At 28.1% G+C, this 14,406-nt stretch overlaps 1 protein-coding gene across 1 annotated transcript; it reads right to left on the bottom strand.

Moving 5' to 3' along the window:
* Window positions 1–181: 181 nt before the first annotated feature.
* Window positions 182–12,042, bottom strand: LOC127285319 (histone-lysine N-methyltransferase EHMT2). The gene is made up of 12 exons (XM_051311271.1): window positions 10,839–12,042; window positions 7,143–7,744; window positions 7,033–7,071; window positions 6,870–6,973; window positions 6,147–6,792; window positions 5,704–6,036; window positions 2,010–2,238; window positions 1,727–1,933; window positions 1,398–1,654; window positions 1,076–1,326; window positions 776–951; window positions 182–599 (listed from the first exon to the last, which is right to left on the bottom strand). The coding sequence occupies exons 1-12, from the start codon at window positions 11,711–11,713 to the stop codon at window positions 431–433; spliced, it is 3,888 nt and encodes a 1,295-aa protein (XP_051167228.1). The 5' UTR covers window positions 11,714–12,042; the 3' UTR covers window positions 182–430.
* Between the last annotated feature and the right edge of the window lie 2,364 nt (window positions 12,043–14,406).

Raw genomic sequence — 14,406 nt, 5'->3', positions numbered from 1 at the left:
TGTTATTTGTAAATTTATTTTTAACATAAAATAAAGAAACAAAATAATGTTTTAATTGTAAAAAATAAATATCAGCATAATATTTATTTATTAGAAATAAAAAAAAAATGTTATTTTTGATCTAAAAAAAAAATTTGTTTACACTTTACACTTTAATATTTAGTAATATTAAAAATTAATATATATATATTTTCAACATAGTGGACATTAAATATCAAATCAATAAATTTGAAACGTACTGAAATAATATTCATAACAATAATGTAAAATGTGAAATTCACGCAAGTACGTCATATAACTTAATTATAGCCTTTGGCCGTTTATGATATTTACAATCAACATTTACTAATATTAAAGAAACCCATTTTTGGGTTACTGTGCTTTTTGTACTCCATGTTTTTTTTTTTTTATAAATAATGTTTTAGGAAATCTATTCTAAAGATGTTTGAGTAATAAGCATTTCCTCTTGCTGAATCCTTCTACGATAATTATCAAGGGTTGCTTGTATGGTTTTTTTTGAATATCGACAGGATTCAGCACCACAGGTACATGTAAAAGATTTGCATTTGATTATCCAGAATTTTTCACCATAATCAAATCTAAAAAAAAAGCAAATTAAAATAATTATACTTTAAATAATTGTATTTTCAGTTAATGAAAATAGATTATTTTTTCATATAGAATTAAGATTTTGTTTTTATTCGCTTTATCTTTTGTTTTTTTTTAATAAAAAAAAAATGTTTAACTAATTTCGAGAAGAAAAATTTATTATTACCCTAGTTCCTCATCCGCTTCAATATTTTGATTTGCAAAAAATGCTATTCGTGGAAAATGTAAATCCTGATGTTCAACAAATAGTCGAACGGGCAGTAAATTTGGAGCACAAGAATGATTGATAAAACGAGCTACATTGCCGTATCGTCTAGCATCGATGCAATAAGTTTCTCCATCCTATTAATTCAAAATGTTAAACTTCTATTATTAGAATTTAATTTAACGATTTTGCAAATGTGAAAATAAACCAGGATTTAAGAATAAAATTATGTTTTACAAGAATTCAAAATTTCACACTTACCCTGTTGTCCAAATCAAACAGATACGAATCATCTTCCCTGTGATCAGCTTCTGAATCAGAGATGATTTCTCCAACATATTCACAAACGTAAGTACCTTTTGGAATGTGTTTAAGAGTTCGTAGTCCCCATCCTTTTTCTTTTGTTCGAAACAATTGAAATCTCTGAGTCGTGCCATGTTGAACAACGCGATTAATACAAGTGATTTTGTTACAATCACATGATGGATTACATTCGAATAACATTGGAGGATCTAAAAAAAAATTTTATTCACAATGTTATTATCGTTTTTATATTTTAATATATTAAAACAATTTACATTACCAGCATAATTGAATTCAGGAAGGAGTTTTCCCTCTTCGTCATACCAACATCTTAAACTAATAGTACCACATAAACATTTTTCTGTACTGCAATTATTTTCACAGCGACATGACTGTAAGGACGTTATTGTTCGATCTACATTTATATTACTTGTAAAACAATTTTCTGTCACGTATAAAAAGTCAGTTGGCTTATCCTCCGAATCATATCCATTTACACATTGAATTGGATTAGTTTCCTTACCACGGGAAATATCACTAAAATAAAATTCAACTGTTAAGAAAAATAAAAAACCCCAATGTTGCAATAAAAGAAATCCTATAACTTACTTGCATAAAATTTTAACAGTCTTCTCCCACATATGTTCTGAGAGTTCATTTACTTTTGCATTCAATTTTAATGCAGCTAAAGTATCACCATCAGATGAACAACAATTTATTGCCGTTTCACCAGCACTATTAACTTCAACAATTTTTGCACCTCGAGCCAATAATAATATACTAACTGCATACTGATCTTGTCTTGCAGCAATATGCCTAGATAAATAAATATTCAAATTATATTTCGAGAAATATTAAAATGAAATTTAAGAGATTTTTTTATTTATATTACAAAGGAGTATCGCCATGAACGTTCACAGCATTTACATCACAGCCTTCATTTAATAGTAATTCTGTGATTTCAGAACTTCCGCTAAATGCACTCCAATGTAGAGCAATGTTTTGTTCTGCGTCTCTAATTAAAGGATCACATTTTTGTTCAATCAAAAAACGCGCAACAGCAGTGTGTCGAAATTCGCAAGCCCAAATTAAACTAGTCCAACCTCCATCATCAACAGAATCTATAAAATAAAAACGTATGTGATAAATTTCACAAGTTTATTTATTTATTTATTTTGACGTTATAACAGAATTTAAAAATGTGTTTTAAATTGGTATAAAACACGCAGTTTCATAAAAGAACGGTTTTCCAGAACTGATATAAAAAAAAGAAACTACTGAATATCAAATTCTTCATAATATATTAATTATATTCAGATTAGAGCAAGAGAAATATAATTACAGGGTGGGAGAAATGGGAGAACCTAAAATAATTAAATAAGCGAATTCAATCAGTCGATTGAATCAATAATAGCACAGAAAATTATAAGGTATTAAAATAAGCTGCAACGCTTCTTATTTTAATCCAATTTTGCTTATTTTAATACCAAAATGGATTAAAATAAGCAAAATTTTATTAAAATAATAAGCGTTGCAGCTTATTTTAATGCCCTTTAATTTTCTGTAAGATCTACTTACAATTGACAACTAGGTAGATTTTATTTTCCATAATTTATCAAAGTAAAATCTTCCTAAGTCGACAGAATGTACGAAACACTCACTCACATTCAAAAATATATAATTTTACGTCTATTGATATTAACGATCGATTCAAGAGTGCCATGTGCCCGACAAGTACGACGTTTTACGGGGCACAGTGAGGAAAACTGTAAATTTTTGTGTCAAAATCGTAGAACTTGGGACAGAGTTGATACAATTTAATAAAAAAAATTGGAGATGAAAGCTGTGACTCTAGAGATTAGAGGAAAAATACGGAGAAACCTGTAAAAAAATTGTTAACCTATAAAAAAAATATGCAAAGTTGGAATTTTATGGTAGAAAATTGGTTTTCAATGTACTGCGAGCATAAAAACGATGAAATCTTTGTCTATGTCGACTATACTTACGTACTTTTTCATGCTGAATTCGAATCCGATGCCAGAATTAGTGAAAAAAAATCGAGGAATAGAAATCGACCATGTTTTTTTCATAAAAAGTCCAAATTATTTAGATTGAAACGAAACTCACTTTTTAAGTGTTTTTGGGGTCGCTGATAACGAATGACAGCAGAAATTCAAAATTCAAAATGGCGGATCCAATATGGCCGACTAAAATTTTTAAAATGCTTCTGTTTTAATCAAAACTTATGTTTCTTATGTTTTTGGGGTCGCTGATAACGAATATGACCTCAGAAATTCAAAATTTAAAATGGCGGATCTAATATGGCTAACTACAGAGATAAGAATAAGATACATAAGAAACATAAGTTTTGATTAGAACAGAAGCATTTAAAAAATTTTAGTCGGCCATATTGGATCCGCCATTTTGACTTTAGAATTTCTGAGGTCATATTCGTTATCAGCGACCCCAAAAACATAAGAAACATAAGTTTTGATTAAAACAGAAGCATTTTAAAAATTATAGTCGGCCATATTGGATCCGCCATTTTGAATTTTTGCTGTCATATTCGTTATCAGCGACCCCAAAAACACTTAAAAAGTGAGTTTCGTTTCAATCTAAATAATTTGGACTTTTTATGAAAAAAACATGGTCGATTTCTATTCCTCGATTTTTTTCACTAATTCTGGCATCGGATTCGTATTCAGCATGAAAAAGTACGTAAGTATAGTCGACATAGACAAAGATTTCATCGTTTTTATGCTCGCAGTACATTGAAAACCAATTTTCTACCATAAAATTCCAACTTTGCATATTTTTTTTTTATAGGTTAACAATTTTTTTACAGGTTTCTCCGTATTTTTCCTCTAATCTCTAGAGTCACAGCTTTCATCTCCAATTTTTTTTATTAAATTGTATCAATTCTGTCCCAAGTTCTACGATTTTGACACAAAAATTTACAGTTTTTCTCACTGTGCGGGGTCCCGTCAAACGTATACGTTCCATTTCTCATTAATCTCCAAGATCAAATCGTTAACCAAAAGGACCCTAAATGTCAACTTTATTCAAAATTTGAGTGTTAAGTTTCAATAAAAGAATTTCCTGTCAAAATATATAAATCCACCCTTAGAAGTTGATAATGGACCATAAAAAAAAATTTCACCTGATTTTTTGGGTGCATAGTTTTTCATTTCATAAAAATTTGTTTAGTTGGAAATTTTATTTCTCTGACATAAGTCACAACTTGATATTCTAGGCCTTATCATTTTTTGCAAAATGTGGATAATAAAAATATTCATTTAACATACGAAAAACTCGCAGTGGACCTACGTCTCACCAAATTTCATGTATTTCGTCAATTAAATCATTAATTATACTTATTGTTAAGCATAATTTTTTATTATCTTCTACGACAAATTATAAAAAAATAATTTTCCTTCATGAGAATCTAGCCTGTTTCTTCAAAAATTGGTGCTCTACTCAAAGTATCAGCTACGGTGTTATTCTTGCCTAACCCAGTAAATGAAAACTAATTCAGTTGAATTGAAATGAATACACCCTGGGCTTCAGTGAATCCCGCTTAGTAATAATTTCGAATTGGAGCTATGTTGCAATTCTCCTGAATTCTATAAAGCTTTATTTAACTTCCAAACTCTCTATTCGTACTAATTCAATGAACAAACTTTTGAGCTTTAATATTTTTCAATTCGTCGGTACAAATTCAATAGACGAGTTGGTCATATTGTTTGAATTCTCAATCGGTGAAAACTTACTGATACGAATTGAATTGAATATACAAAGAGCTTCACTGAATCTTGCTTAGCGACAAATACGAATTGGACCTTGACATAAAAGTTTATTCATTTCAATTCATCTGAATTAGTTTTTTTTATGGGTGTAACTCAATATCGAAATTGAAATCCTGAATAGCTAAGATCCATCTTGTGATTCTAGCGCTTAATAATTTACAACTTTTCACGAAAGATAACGCTTTATAATCGGTTCTTATAATTATATAACAACCTAAAATGTATGATCAAAATTTTAATAAACTTCATACAATAGCAAGTAGTTCTTTCTCTGTTGTGAAATATGTAAGTTCAGCTCTTTTTAAAGTACGGCTTGCGAAAGCTATAGGTGAGTGATTTGTCTATTTGATACAATACGGCTCCTATCGCTACATCGCTAGCGTCTCTGTTTGTTAATAAAATGGTTTTGATAGATCTGGATAACTAAGAATAGTAAATTCGCCAAAATGATTTTTTACTCGATTTACAACAGCTTCAGAATCGAAGATTAATAAAATCTGCCACTTTTCTCTTAAAAATTGTAAAAAACGTGATTAATTACTGAATGCAGATCATTACAGAAAACAAATAATTAATGATATATGACGCTCCACGAGAGAAGGGACCTATCTCCGAAATAATATTAGGCTTAGTTTTCATGTACGGTGCACGGAAAACTGAGCCTAATGTTACTTCGGGGATAGGTCCCTTCTCTCGTGGAGCGTCACATATGTGTGATATCTTTAATATAGTTTTGGAATTATTTGGAAATAAAAAAAATGTTATTTTAAATTCACTTACCGATTAAAGTTCTTGGCACTTTGCATTCAGTTAGTATAATTCGACAAACATATAAATGTCCACTTTTAGCAGCCATGTGCAAAGCTGTCATGCCATCTACACCCTTTAATGTAGTATCAGCTCCAATTCTAATTAAATATCGCACAACATCAGCTCTTCCTTTACATGCTGCTAACATTAACGGTGTTAATTGATTTTTATCCATGACATCAACTTGACCACCAGCTTGAATTAAAACGTGTAAACAAGCCAATTGACCTTTTTCAGCAGCTAAATGCAAACTTGTGCGGTTAGCATAGTCGCGAAATGTATGATTTGCATTATAACCACAGGCTGAAAAGAAAATTTTTAATCTTTAAAATTCGCAAATACTCATTTGCAATTTGAATAAAAATTTAATTAATAATACATAGACTTATAAAATATTTGAAAAATCAACTTACTTAAAACATTGACCAATTTCTCCAAATCACCATTTTTAACTGAAGTATAAAGACTCATTATTGTGTAGCGTTCAGGTCTATCAGAATTACCTGTCGTTGGTTCTGGTATTTTAATCAATTCTGGCTGAATCAATGGACTTGGTGGTCTACCAGCAAGTTTTGTATTATCACCTTTTCCTGGTAATGTCATTTTTGCAGATGGCAATGATGAAAATTTTCTACGAGTGGGAATATAAATTGGTATTCTCAATCCATTTATTGATATGACAATATCATAATCCGGACTTTCACATCCACAATGTGGACATGCACCTTGTTTAGAAAGATAAATTTCACAATCACGATGATATTGATGTCCATTCATACACTGTATAAATTTTCCTTGTGAACAAAATAATCCACAAGTTGGACAACAATTATGACGAAATAATCTTTCCTTATGCATGCGACATAGAACGATAAAAGGCACGCAAGTACTTGGTCTTCGCATTGTTACATCATTATTGTCAACTTCATTACAACAACCAACTTTTTTGTTGTCAATCGAATCTATTGCTGTACAATAAAGTGGAGTACTATTGTCGCTGACTGTTACGTACAATTGTGATCTTACTTGACACAAGCACATCATTGATTTTTTGCATGTCTAAAATCATTTTTTTACCATGGAAATAATTTTAAAATTAAAATTTTATTATTAAAATTTATTAAAATTTTATTTACCTCATTTAAAATTACAGTTGATTCGGGTTTTGATCCTTGTATTTCGACTAGACTTGGACTCGGTGCCATACTTCGTCGTGTTCTTTTTGCAGGAAAACTGTCCTCTAAAATATGCAAAAATTATTTATGACCTGATTGGAAAAAATAAATTTTTAACACTTACCTTCTGAATCTTGATGTTTTCCAGTTTCATTTGATCCATCTGTAAGAATTAAAGAAAAAATTGCATACATATAAAAATTATACTTAAAAAATAATAAATTAATTTAAAACCTTCAAATGAATCAGATTTAGCAATTTTCCGAGCTCCTAAACTACCCTTAGGACGACCTCTTTCTCTTTTTGTTTTTCCAATAACGGGTTTCAAAAAAGGCTTATCATTATCCGACATAGAAGCAACGTCATCAGTAATTGAATTTTTAATAGAATTTCCCGATTTTGTTTGTGAAGAATCTGTATTCTTTAATATTGGAGATAATTTAGGCATTCCATCAAATTCTGTGCAAGAATTTTGTGAATCATTAATAGTTAAATCACTTGTGGAACTTTCATTAATAGACCAATTTTTAGAATTTTCCTGAGACAAATTTATTTCATTGGAACTATTGTTTCCTTCGACTGTATTATTGTCAGATTCATTGTCTGTTTCAGTCACTTTAGAATGAATTTGTTTCGAAACCTCTTTTGTTGATAAAATTTTTTTTGGTCTTCCGGGTTTATTATATTTTCTTATTGGTTTAAATTGTAAATGTTCTTCAGTGTAATTTGATTTTTCCTTGCGCGCTATAGCACTTTCAAGAACGGTACTTTTTAGTGATTCCTTGCACATACGTCGAGCAGAACGTTTTGGACTTGGTGCACCTTCAATAACGTGACTATAAAGGAAATATTACATATTGTTTTAAATAATTCCTTAAAATTGATGTAATTTTCAAAAATGATTTTGTTAAAGAAATAATTACCATTTACAAATTAGCAAGGTTTTCTCCATCTTTTAACTCTTCAGCGCTTATTTATTTTATTGAGGTTTATGAGTTAATGATAAATGCAAAAAACATTACTGATTTGTAAATGGTAATTATTACTTTAGCAAAATCATTTTATTATTGTTTCGTAACTCTCAGATGCAATAAACTAAATTTTGAAAAATTTGATTGCAACATCTCTCAGACGAAAGTCTATGGATTGATCCATAATTAAAACAAATTATAAAACAAGGCTGCTGCAATTATATTTAAATCAGAATTTAAACCAATAAAAGTAAAATTATGATGCTCTTTAAGAAATAATAAAATAAATTTAACTAAGTACACTACCGTCGAAAATTCTGCGACCTCTGGTTTTTCGTTGACTATAAAACAGATTGAATCTTCAAAAATATTAAAACTAAAATTTTTTTCTTTTTATTTTCTAAAAGCTGATAAAATTTCGAAAAAAATGACACCTTGACAAAGAGAATATGTTAATTTTTTAATTAGATATCTAAGAAAAACACAATTTTCAATGTTTTTACTATTTTTTTTAATTCTCTGTCAAAAATTAATATTTTTCAACGTTCTTGGGCTCATTGGAATGGTATTTTGGTATTTTCAAATTATTTAAAACAATTCATGTCCACATTCTTCTTTAGCGTATGCAAATTGTAAAAGTTGAATCCAAAAAAGTCAATAAATTAAAATTCAATTCTACAACAAAATATAATGTTTAAAAATCAAGTAAATAGATCAACTTAAACTTCTCTGTCTTATGTCAGTTTTAAGATTCACACATTTTACTGATCTTTTTTTGTCATTTGCATACGCTAAGGAAGAATGTGGACATGAATTGTTTCAAATAATTTGAATCTTATAACAAAATACCATTCTAATGAACCCAAGAACGTTAATAGTAATTAACGTTAATAGTTAATTATGTGGCAAGCACGTAAAGTAGTACTTTTTAGATGAGGATGTAATTTTCAGTACGAACTGTCGTTAGTGTGACGTAGGTGAGACGAAGGCGAGCCAAGTCGAACCAAAGTCGCACAGACAGCGAGTATTGAAATCATCCGAACCTAAAAATTACTACGTGCGAGCCATATTTTTTTCGCCATTGTTATGAAAAAGTGAAACAATTTTAAAGAAAAAAATTTATTTTTTAAAAGAATTTATATATATATATATATATATATATATATATAATATATATGAAATAGTATATAAAATAAAAGCAAAACAAAAATTATGCAAAAATTAACAACTGCGTAAAAAAGACTTTATAGGGCAGTTTTCTGCCTAAAAAAGTCTTTTTTAGGCAGTTGGCCCAAACTGCCTTAAAAAGTGCTACTTTATCTGCCCAAAACAGGCACAAAAAAGAAACTTTTTCATGTCAATGGCGAAAAAAAATATTAATTTTTGCCACAGAAATAAAAAAAATAGTAAAAACATTGAAAATTGGAGTTTTCTTAGATATCTAATTGAAAAATTAACATATTCTCTTTGTCAAGGTGTCATTTTTTTCGAAATTTTATCAGCTTTTAGAAAATAAAAAGAAAAAAATTTTAGTTTTCATATTTTTGAAGATTCAATCTGTTTTATAGTTTGTATTCTTCGATTTTTTTCAAAAAAAATTTCAAAAAGCTAATTACTTTTATGACAATTTTATGCCTAGTCCGATCGTGAGATAACAATATTTTCAATATTTTCAAAAAAATTTAAAATTTTAGAAATTTTGAATTATTTAAAAATATTTCCGGTTTTGTTGTATATTACGTAATTATATGTATTTTGATGCGTTGATTACGAAAATCATAGTGACAATACTCAAAAATTAGATTTTTATGGTGAAAACCATAAAAAAGTCCTAAAATTTAAGGTTTTTTTATGGTTTTCACCATAAAAGTCTAATTTTTGGGTATTGTAACTATGTTTTTCGTAAACAGCGCATCAAAATACATTATTTATGTTTTATGCTTTTTTTTAATTTTTCATTTTTACCCAAAAAACAAAAAAAACCATAAATTTTAGAATTTTTTTATGGTTTTCATCATAAAAATCAAATTTTCGATTAAAATACTAAAAATTAAAAAAAAGCATGAGACACAAAAATGTATTTTGATGCGCTGATTACGAAAATCATGGTGACAATACCAAAAAATTTAATTTCTATGGTAAAAACCATAAATTTTAGGATTTTTTTATGGTTTTCACCATACAAATTTTTGGGTATTGTCACTATAATTTTTGTAATTAGCGCATCAAAATACATAAAAGTACCTAATATACAAAAAAATCGGAGATATTTTAAAAAAATTCAAAATTTCCAAAATTTAAAAAATTTTTGAAAATATTGAAAATATTGTTTCCTTTCGATCGGACTAGGCTTAAAATTTTTTGTAAAAGGAAGTATTTTTTTTTGAAAAAAATCGAAGGATACAAACAGTTTTAAAAACAAGATTTTAACCTTTAAATTATGATAAAATATAGTAAATTTAAATTAATTAATTATTTTATTAATTTAATTTAATTTTAATTTTCATATAGTAAATTTTAATTTTATAATTTTTTGCATGAAAATTTTGAAAAATTGAGTTAAAAGCACACATTTTGAAAAAAAAACCTTTAAAATTAATACATTTTTAAGGAAGTTATGAGCATTCAGAAATAAAAAATGATTAAAATTCTCCAATTTTGAAAAATTCATATCTCGTAAGCGGCTTGATGAAAAAATTTGAAAAAAATCATGAAGTTCTTTTTTGGAGGGTACAAAATGATAAAAAAAAGTTTGAGCCAAATCAAAGAGGTCAAAGTTGACGATAAAAAATTGGTTTAGCGTGGACCGTGTCTCATATATAAATTTATATTTTCAGATTTTGTTACTTTCATATAGGACAACAATTTACCAAAGTATCAAGTCAATTCCAGAACTTTTTTTTTTTTTTTTTTTTGCAATTGAACATTGAAAATAAAAATTTTCAAAATAATAACATACCTAGCAACCCTCAGTCTTCTTTTCCTTTGTTTTTTAATAAATGTTGAATTATTTTCAAATTCTTTATCGGCAGTAGGTTCCGAAAATGAAACATCTGCATCTCTATTTTCGTCAATTTTATAAACAAGAGGAACTTGATCTGAATCCAAATGTTCAGATTGCCCTCCCTCATTTATATCTTCTTCATTTTTTTCATTATCAACATTTTTTTTATTTATAGTTTCAATGGTTTTTTCAACTTTACCCTCTTCATTATCTGATTTATCAATACAATCCGAATATTCTTCGGATGTTTCAATTTTCACTGAAACTCCACCAATTTGATTACAATTAACTAATTCGTCTGGCACTAATGTTAAATTTGACGAACAACTTGAAATTTTAGTCTTCTTTCCTGAATCTGTATTTTCATCAATTGTTCTAAATGTAAGAACAATTCTTGGAATATTTGTATCTTTTTTAAAACTTTCTTTAGCATCTTGATTCTCTTTAATTTCATTACATTCATTTGTCTTTAAATTATCTTTTAATTCTTGTCCCGATTTTTCGCTAATATCCTTCGTGAGTTTTCCCGAAGAATTCACTAAATTTGTTATTTTTCCAAGTTTCACATTTTTTGCCGCTTTTGATATTTTTACATCGTCCTTAAGAATAACATCAAAATTTTCAGGACTTGGCAATTCTTGTTTATTTGAACAATCTCTTTCAACTGATTGTTTTGGACTGACGCCTCTATTAAATTCATTAGTCATTTCTTGTAAAATCTGCTGAATACTGACATTATCTTCGGATGTTCTCTCTAACATATCTTCAACTTCACTCTCAACATCCTGACAACCCTCTGGTACACTGTCATCACACTTGCTATCACACATTGTTAATATTCCAATATTTAATAATTTACACTCAAATTGAAATTTCACCGTTTAAATTTATTCGAGATGTACTTTATTTATACATTTACATTTCTTTTCATTCATAATTTATCTTATTTTATTGTCTTTATATTTTAAAAATCACTTTAACAAATGAGAAAGAAAGGGAAATCAAAATATTTTTCGACAAAATAATAAGAGATCTTATAATGCCGGTATACAAATTTTTTCAAAAGTAAACTATTTATTACTTAAAACCCTAATCATTTAATTGTAAATGCATGCAAACAACTAGAAGCCATATTGCAGGCTCCATGACAGGTTCGGTCAACTCCAATAGGCCTTAAATCATAAAGGCAATTCCACAATTAAGGTGCTTGTGACTGAAGATTTTTCTATAACTTTTCTTTTCATGCGCACGCATCTTTTTGTCATTGCCCATAAAAAATCAATTATAATTTTTATTTTAAAGTATTTTATTGGAAATAATTATTTTTTAGACCAATTTTCTAATTAAAATCTCATAGATTTTCTTTTTATACGAATTTTTACATAACAAAATTTTTAGCTATCGAATTTTTGACAGAATTTTTATTTTACAGTCATTTTTTTACCTGAATTTTTATATTAAAAGAATTTAAATTTAAGTGAATTTCAATTCAATCAAATTTTAAATCAACAGAATTCTCATTCAATCGAATTTTATCTCATTCGAATTTTTAAATGTCAGGAATTCCAATTCATTGAATTTTAATTTGTCCGAATTTTTATTAGTACGAATTTTCATTTTTCCGAAATTACAAACGGATTTCGGCACAATTTTAAAAATTGACCAATTAGAAATTATCAAGAAAATCGTGATTGGTCAATTTTGGAAATTGTGTCGAAACCTTTCTGTCAATTGTTTGTTCGCGGCCATTTGTAATTTCGGATAAATAAAAATTCAGCATTTTAAAAATTCTGTCAATTAAAATTTCGTACAAATAAAAATTCGGACAAATTAAAATTCCGTGAATTGGAATTTCCTTCATTTAAAAATTCGACTCAATAAAAATTCTGTTAAATTAAAATTCCTTAAAATTAAATTTCTTTTAAATAAAAATAAGTCATGTAATGAATATGACTGTAAAACAAAAAATTCTGCCAAACAAAAGTTCGGTAGCTAAAAATGTTGTTATATAAAAATTCGTATAAAAAGAAAATCTGTCACAGAGCTTATTAGATAGTTCAAGTTGGGTGGGGGGAAATTTAAAATGAATGTAAGCTAGTGCACAAACAAACATTAAAAATATATGAGAAGAAATCGAATTTTTTTAATATCTCGCTTAAATGAAATTTTGGAATTTATATTTGAATTTGAGTTTCTATTTTTAATGTCGAATTTAATTATATATAATAATAAAATTAATGAAGGAAAATAAACTTTTTTTTTTATTATTGTATTAAATAGGCCATTAAAAATAGAAATAAAAATCCTAATATACTTACGTTCCAAAATTTAATTAAAGCGAGATATTAAAAAAAAAATTCGATTTCGTCCCATTTATTTCCAATATTTATTTGTGCACTGGCTTACGTCCATCTTGAATTTTCCCCCACTCAAGTTGAACTACGTAATACCCAAGAAGTACGTAATATATCCTCAATATCAAGGTAATATTACACGTGAGATTCGTAATATAACGCTGTAATATTACAGTAATCTTACAGTGATCTTAAAATGTCCGCCTCAAGGTAATATTACCGGGAATATTACTGTAATATTAACGGTAATATTACAGTAATATTACAGACTGATTTGAGTTATTCATAAAGCATAAAAAACGTAAATATATTATAAGTCAATTTGGCTTATTGGTAAAACTCTGGACTCGTGTGCTTTGAGTTCGGGGTTCGATTCCCTGGATGGGTAAATTTTTTTCGTAAAGAAATGTTCCAATAATATTACTGTAATATTCTCTTGTAATATTACCTTAATATTACGGTATAATATTACTGCAATATTACTGTAATATTACCTTAATATTAGCGCGTAATATTACAGTAACATTACTGGTAATATTACCTTGAGGCGGACATTTTAAGATCACTGTAAGATTACTGTAATATTACAACGTTATATTACGAATCTTACATGGAATATTACCTTGATATTGAGGTTATATTACGTGCTTTTTGGGTAGAGATTTCTAACGTGACGTCACCTCCGTCGGTAAAATCACAGAAAGTAGAGTGATTATCATAGTGGCCGCAAATTTCCATTGGCTTATATGGGAGATTTCAGAAATTAATTATTCTCTTTGAAATTAGAAAATAATTAATTTCTGAAATCTCCCATATAAGGCAATGGAAATTTGGGGCCACTGTAGTAATCGCTCTACTTTCTGTGACTTTACCGACTGATGTGAAATCACGTTAGACATCTTTATTGTGGTCTCTCCTTAAAAGTATGCGCGCGTTTGGTTTTTATTATCCCCACTCGCCATAATTCTCGTCAACTACCGCACCCTGTTCTAGTGAAAATTTAGTGACTTTATTGTTAAAATTAAAAGTTACTATAAAAGTAACTAAATTTTCACTAGAGCAGGGTGCGGTAGTTGACGAGAATTATGAATAATTATGTTTTGTTAGAAATAATGAAAATCAATCAAAATGCAAAAATACATTGAATTGTATTAGCGTAAAAATTTGAG

The sequence above is a fragment of the Leptopilina boulardi genome, unplaced genomic scaffold (assembly GCF_019393585.1).
Source record: "Leptopilina boulardi isolate dan_hultmark-lab unplaced genomic scaffold, ZJU_Lbou_2.1 LbouV2_330, whole genome shotgun sequence".
Classification (NCBI taxonomy): domain Eukaryota; kingdom Metazoa; phylum Arthropoda; class Insecta; order Hymenoptera; family Figitidae; genus Leptopilina; species Leptopilina boulardi.
Note: the sequence above shows the minus strand (reverse complement) of the source record. Positions and strands in the feature narration are given on the sequence as shown.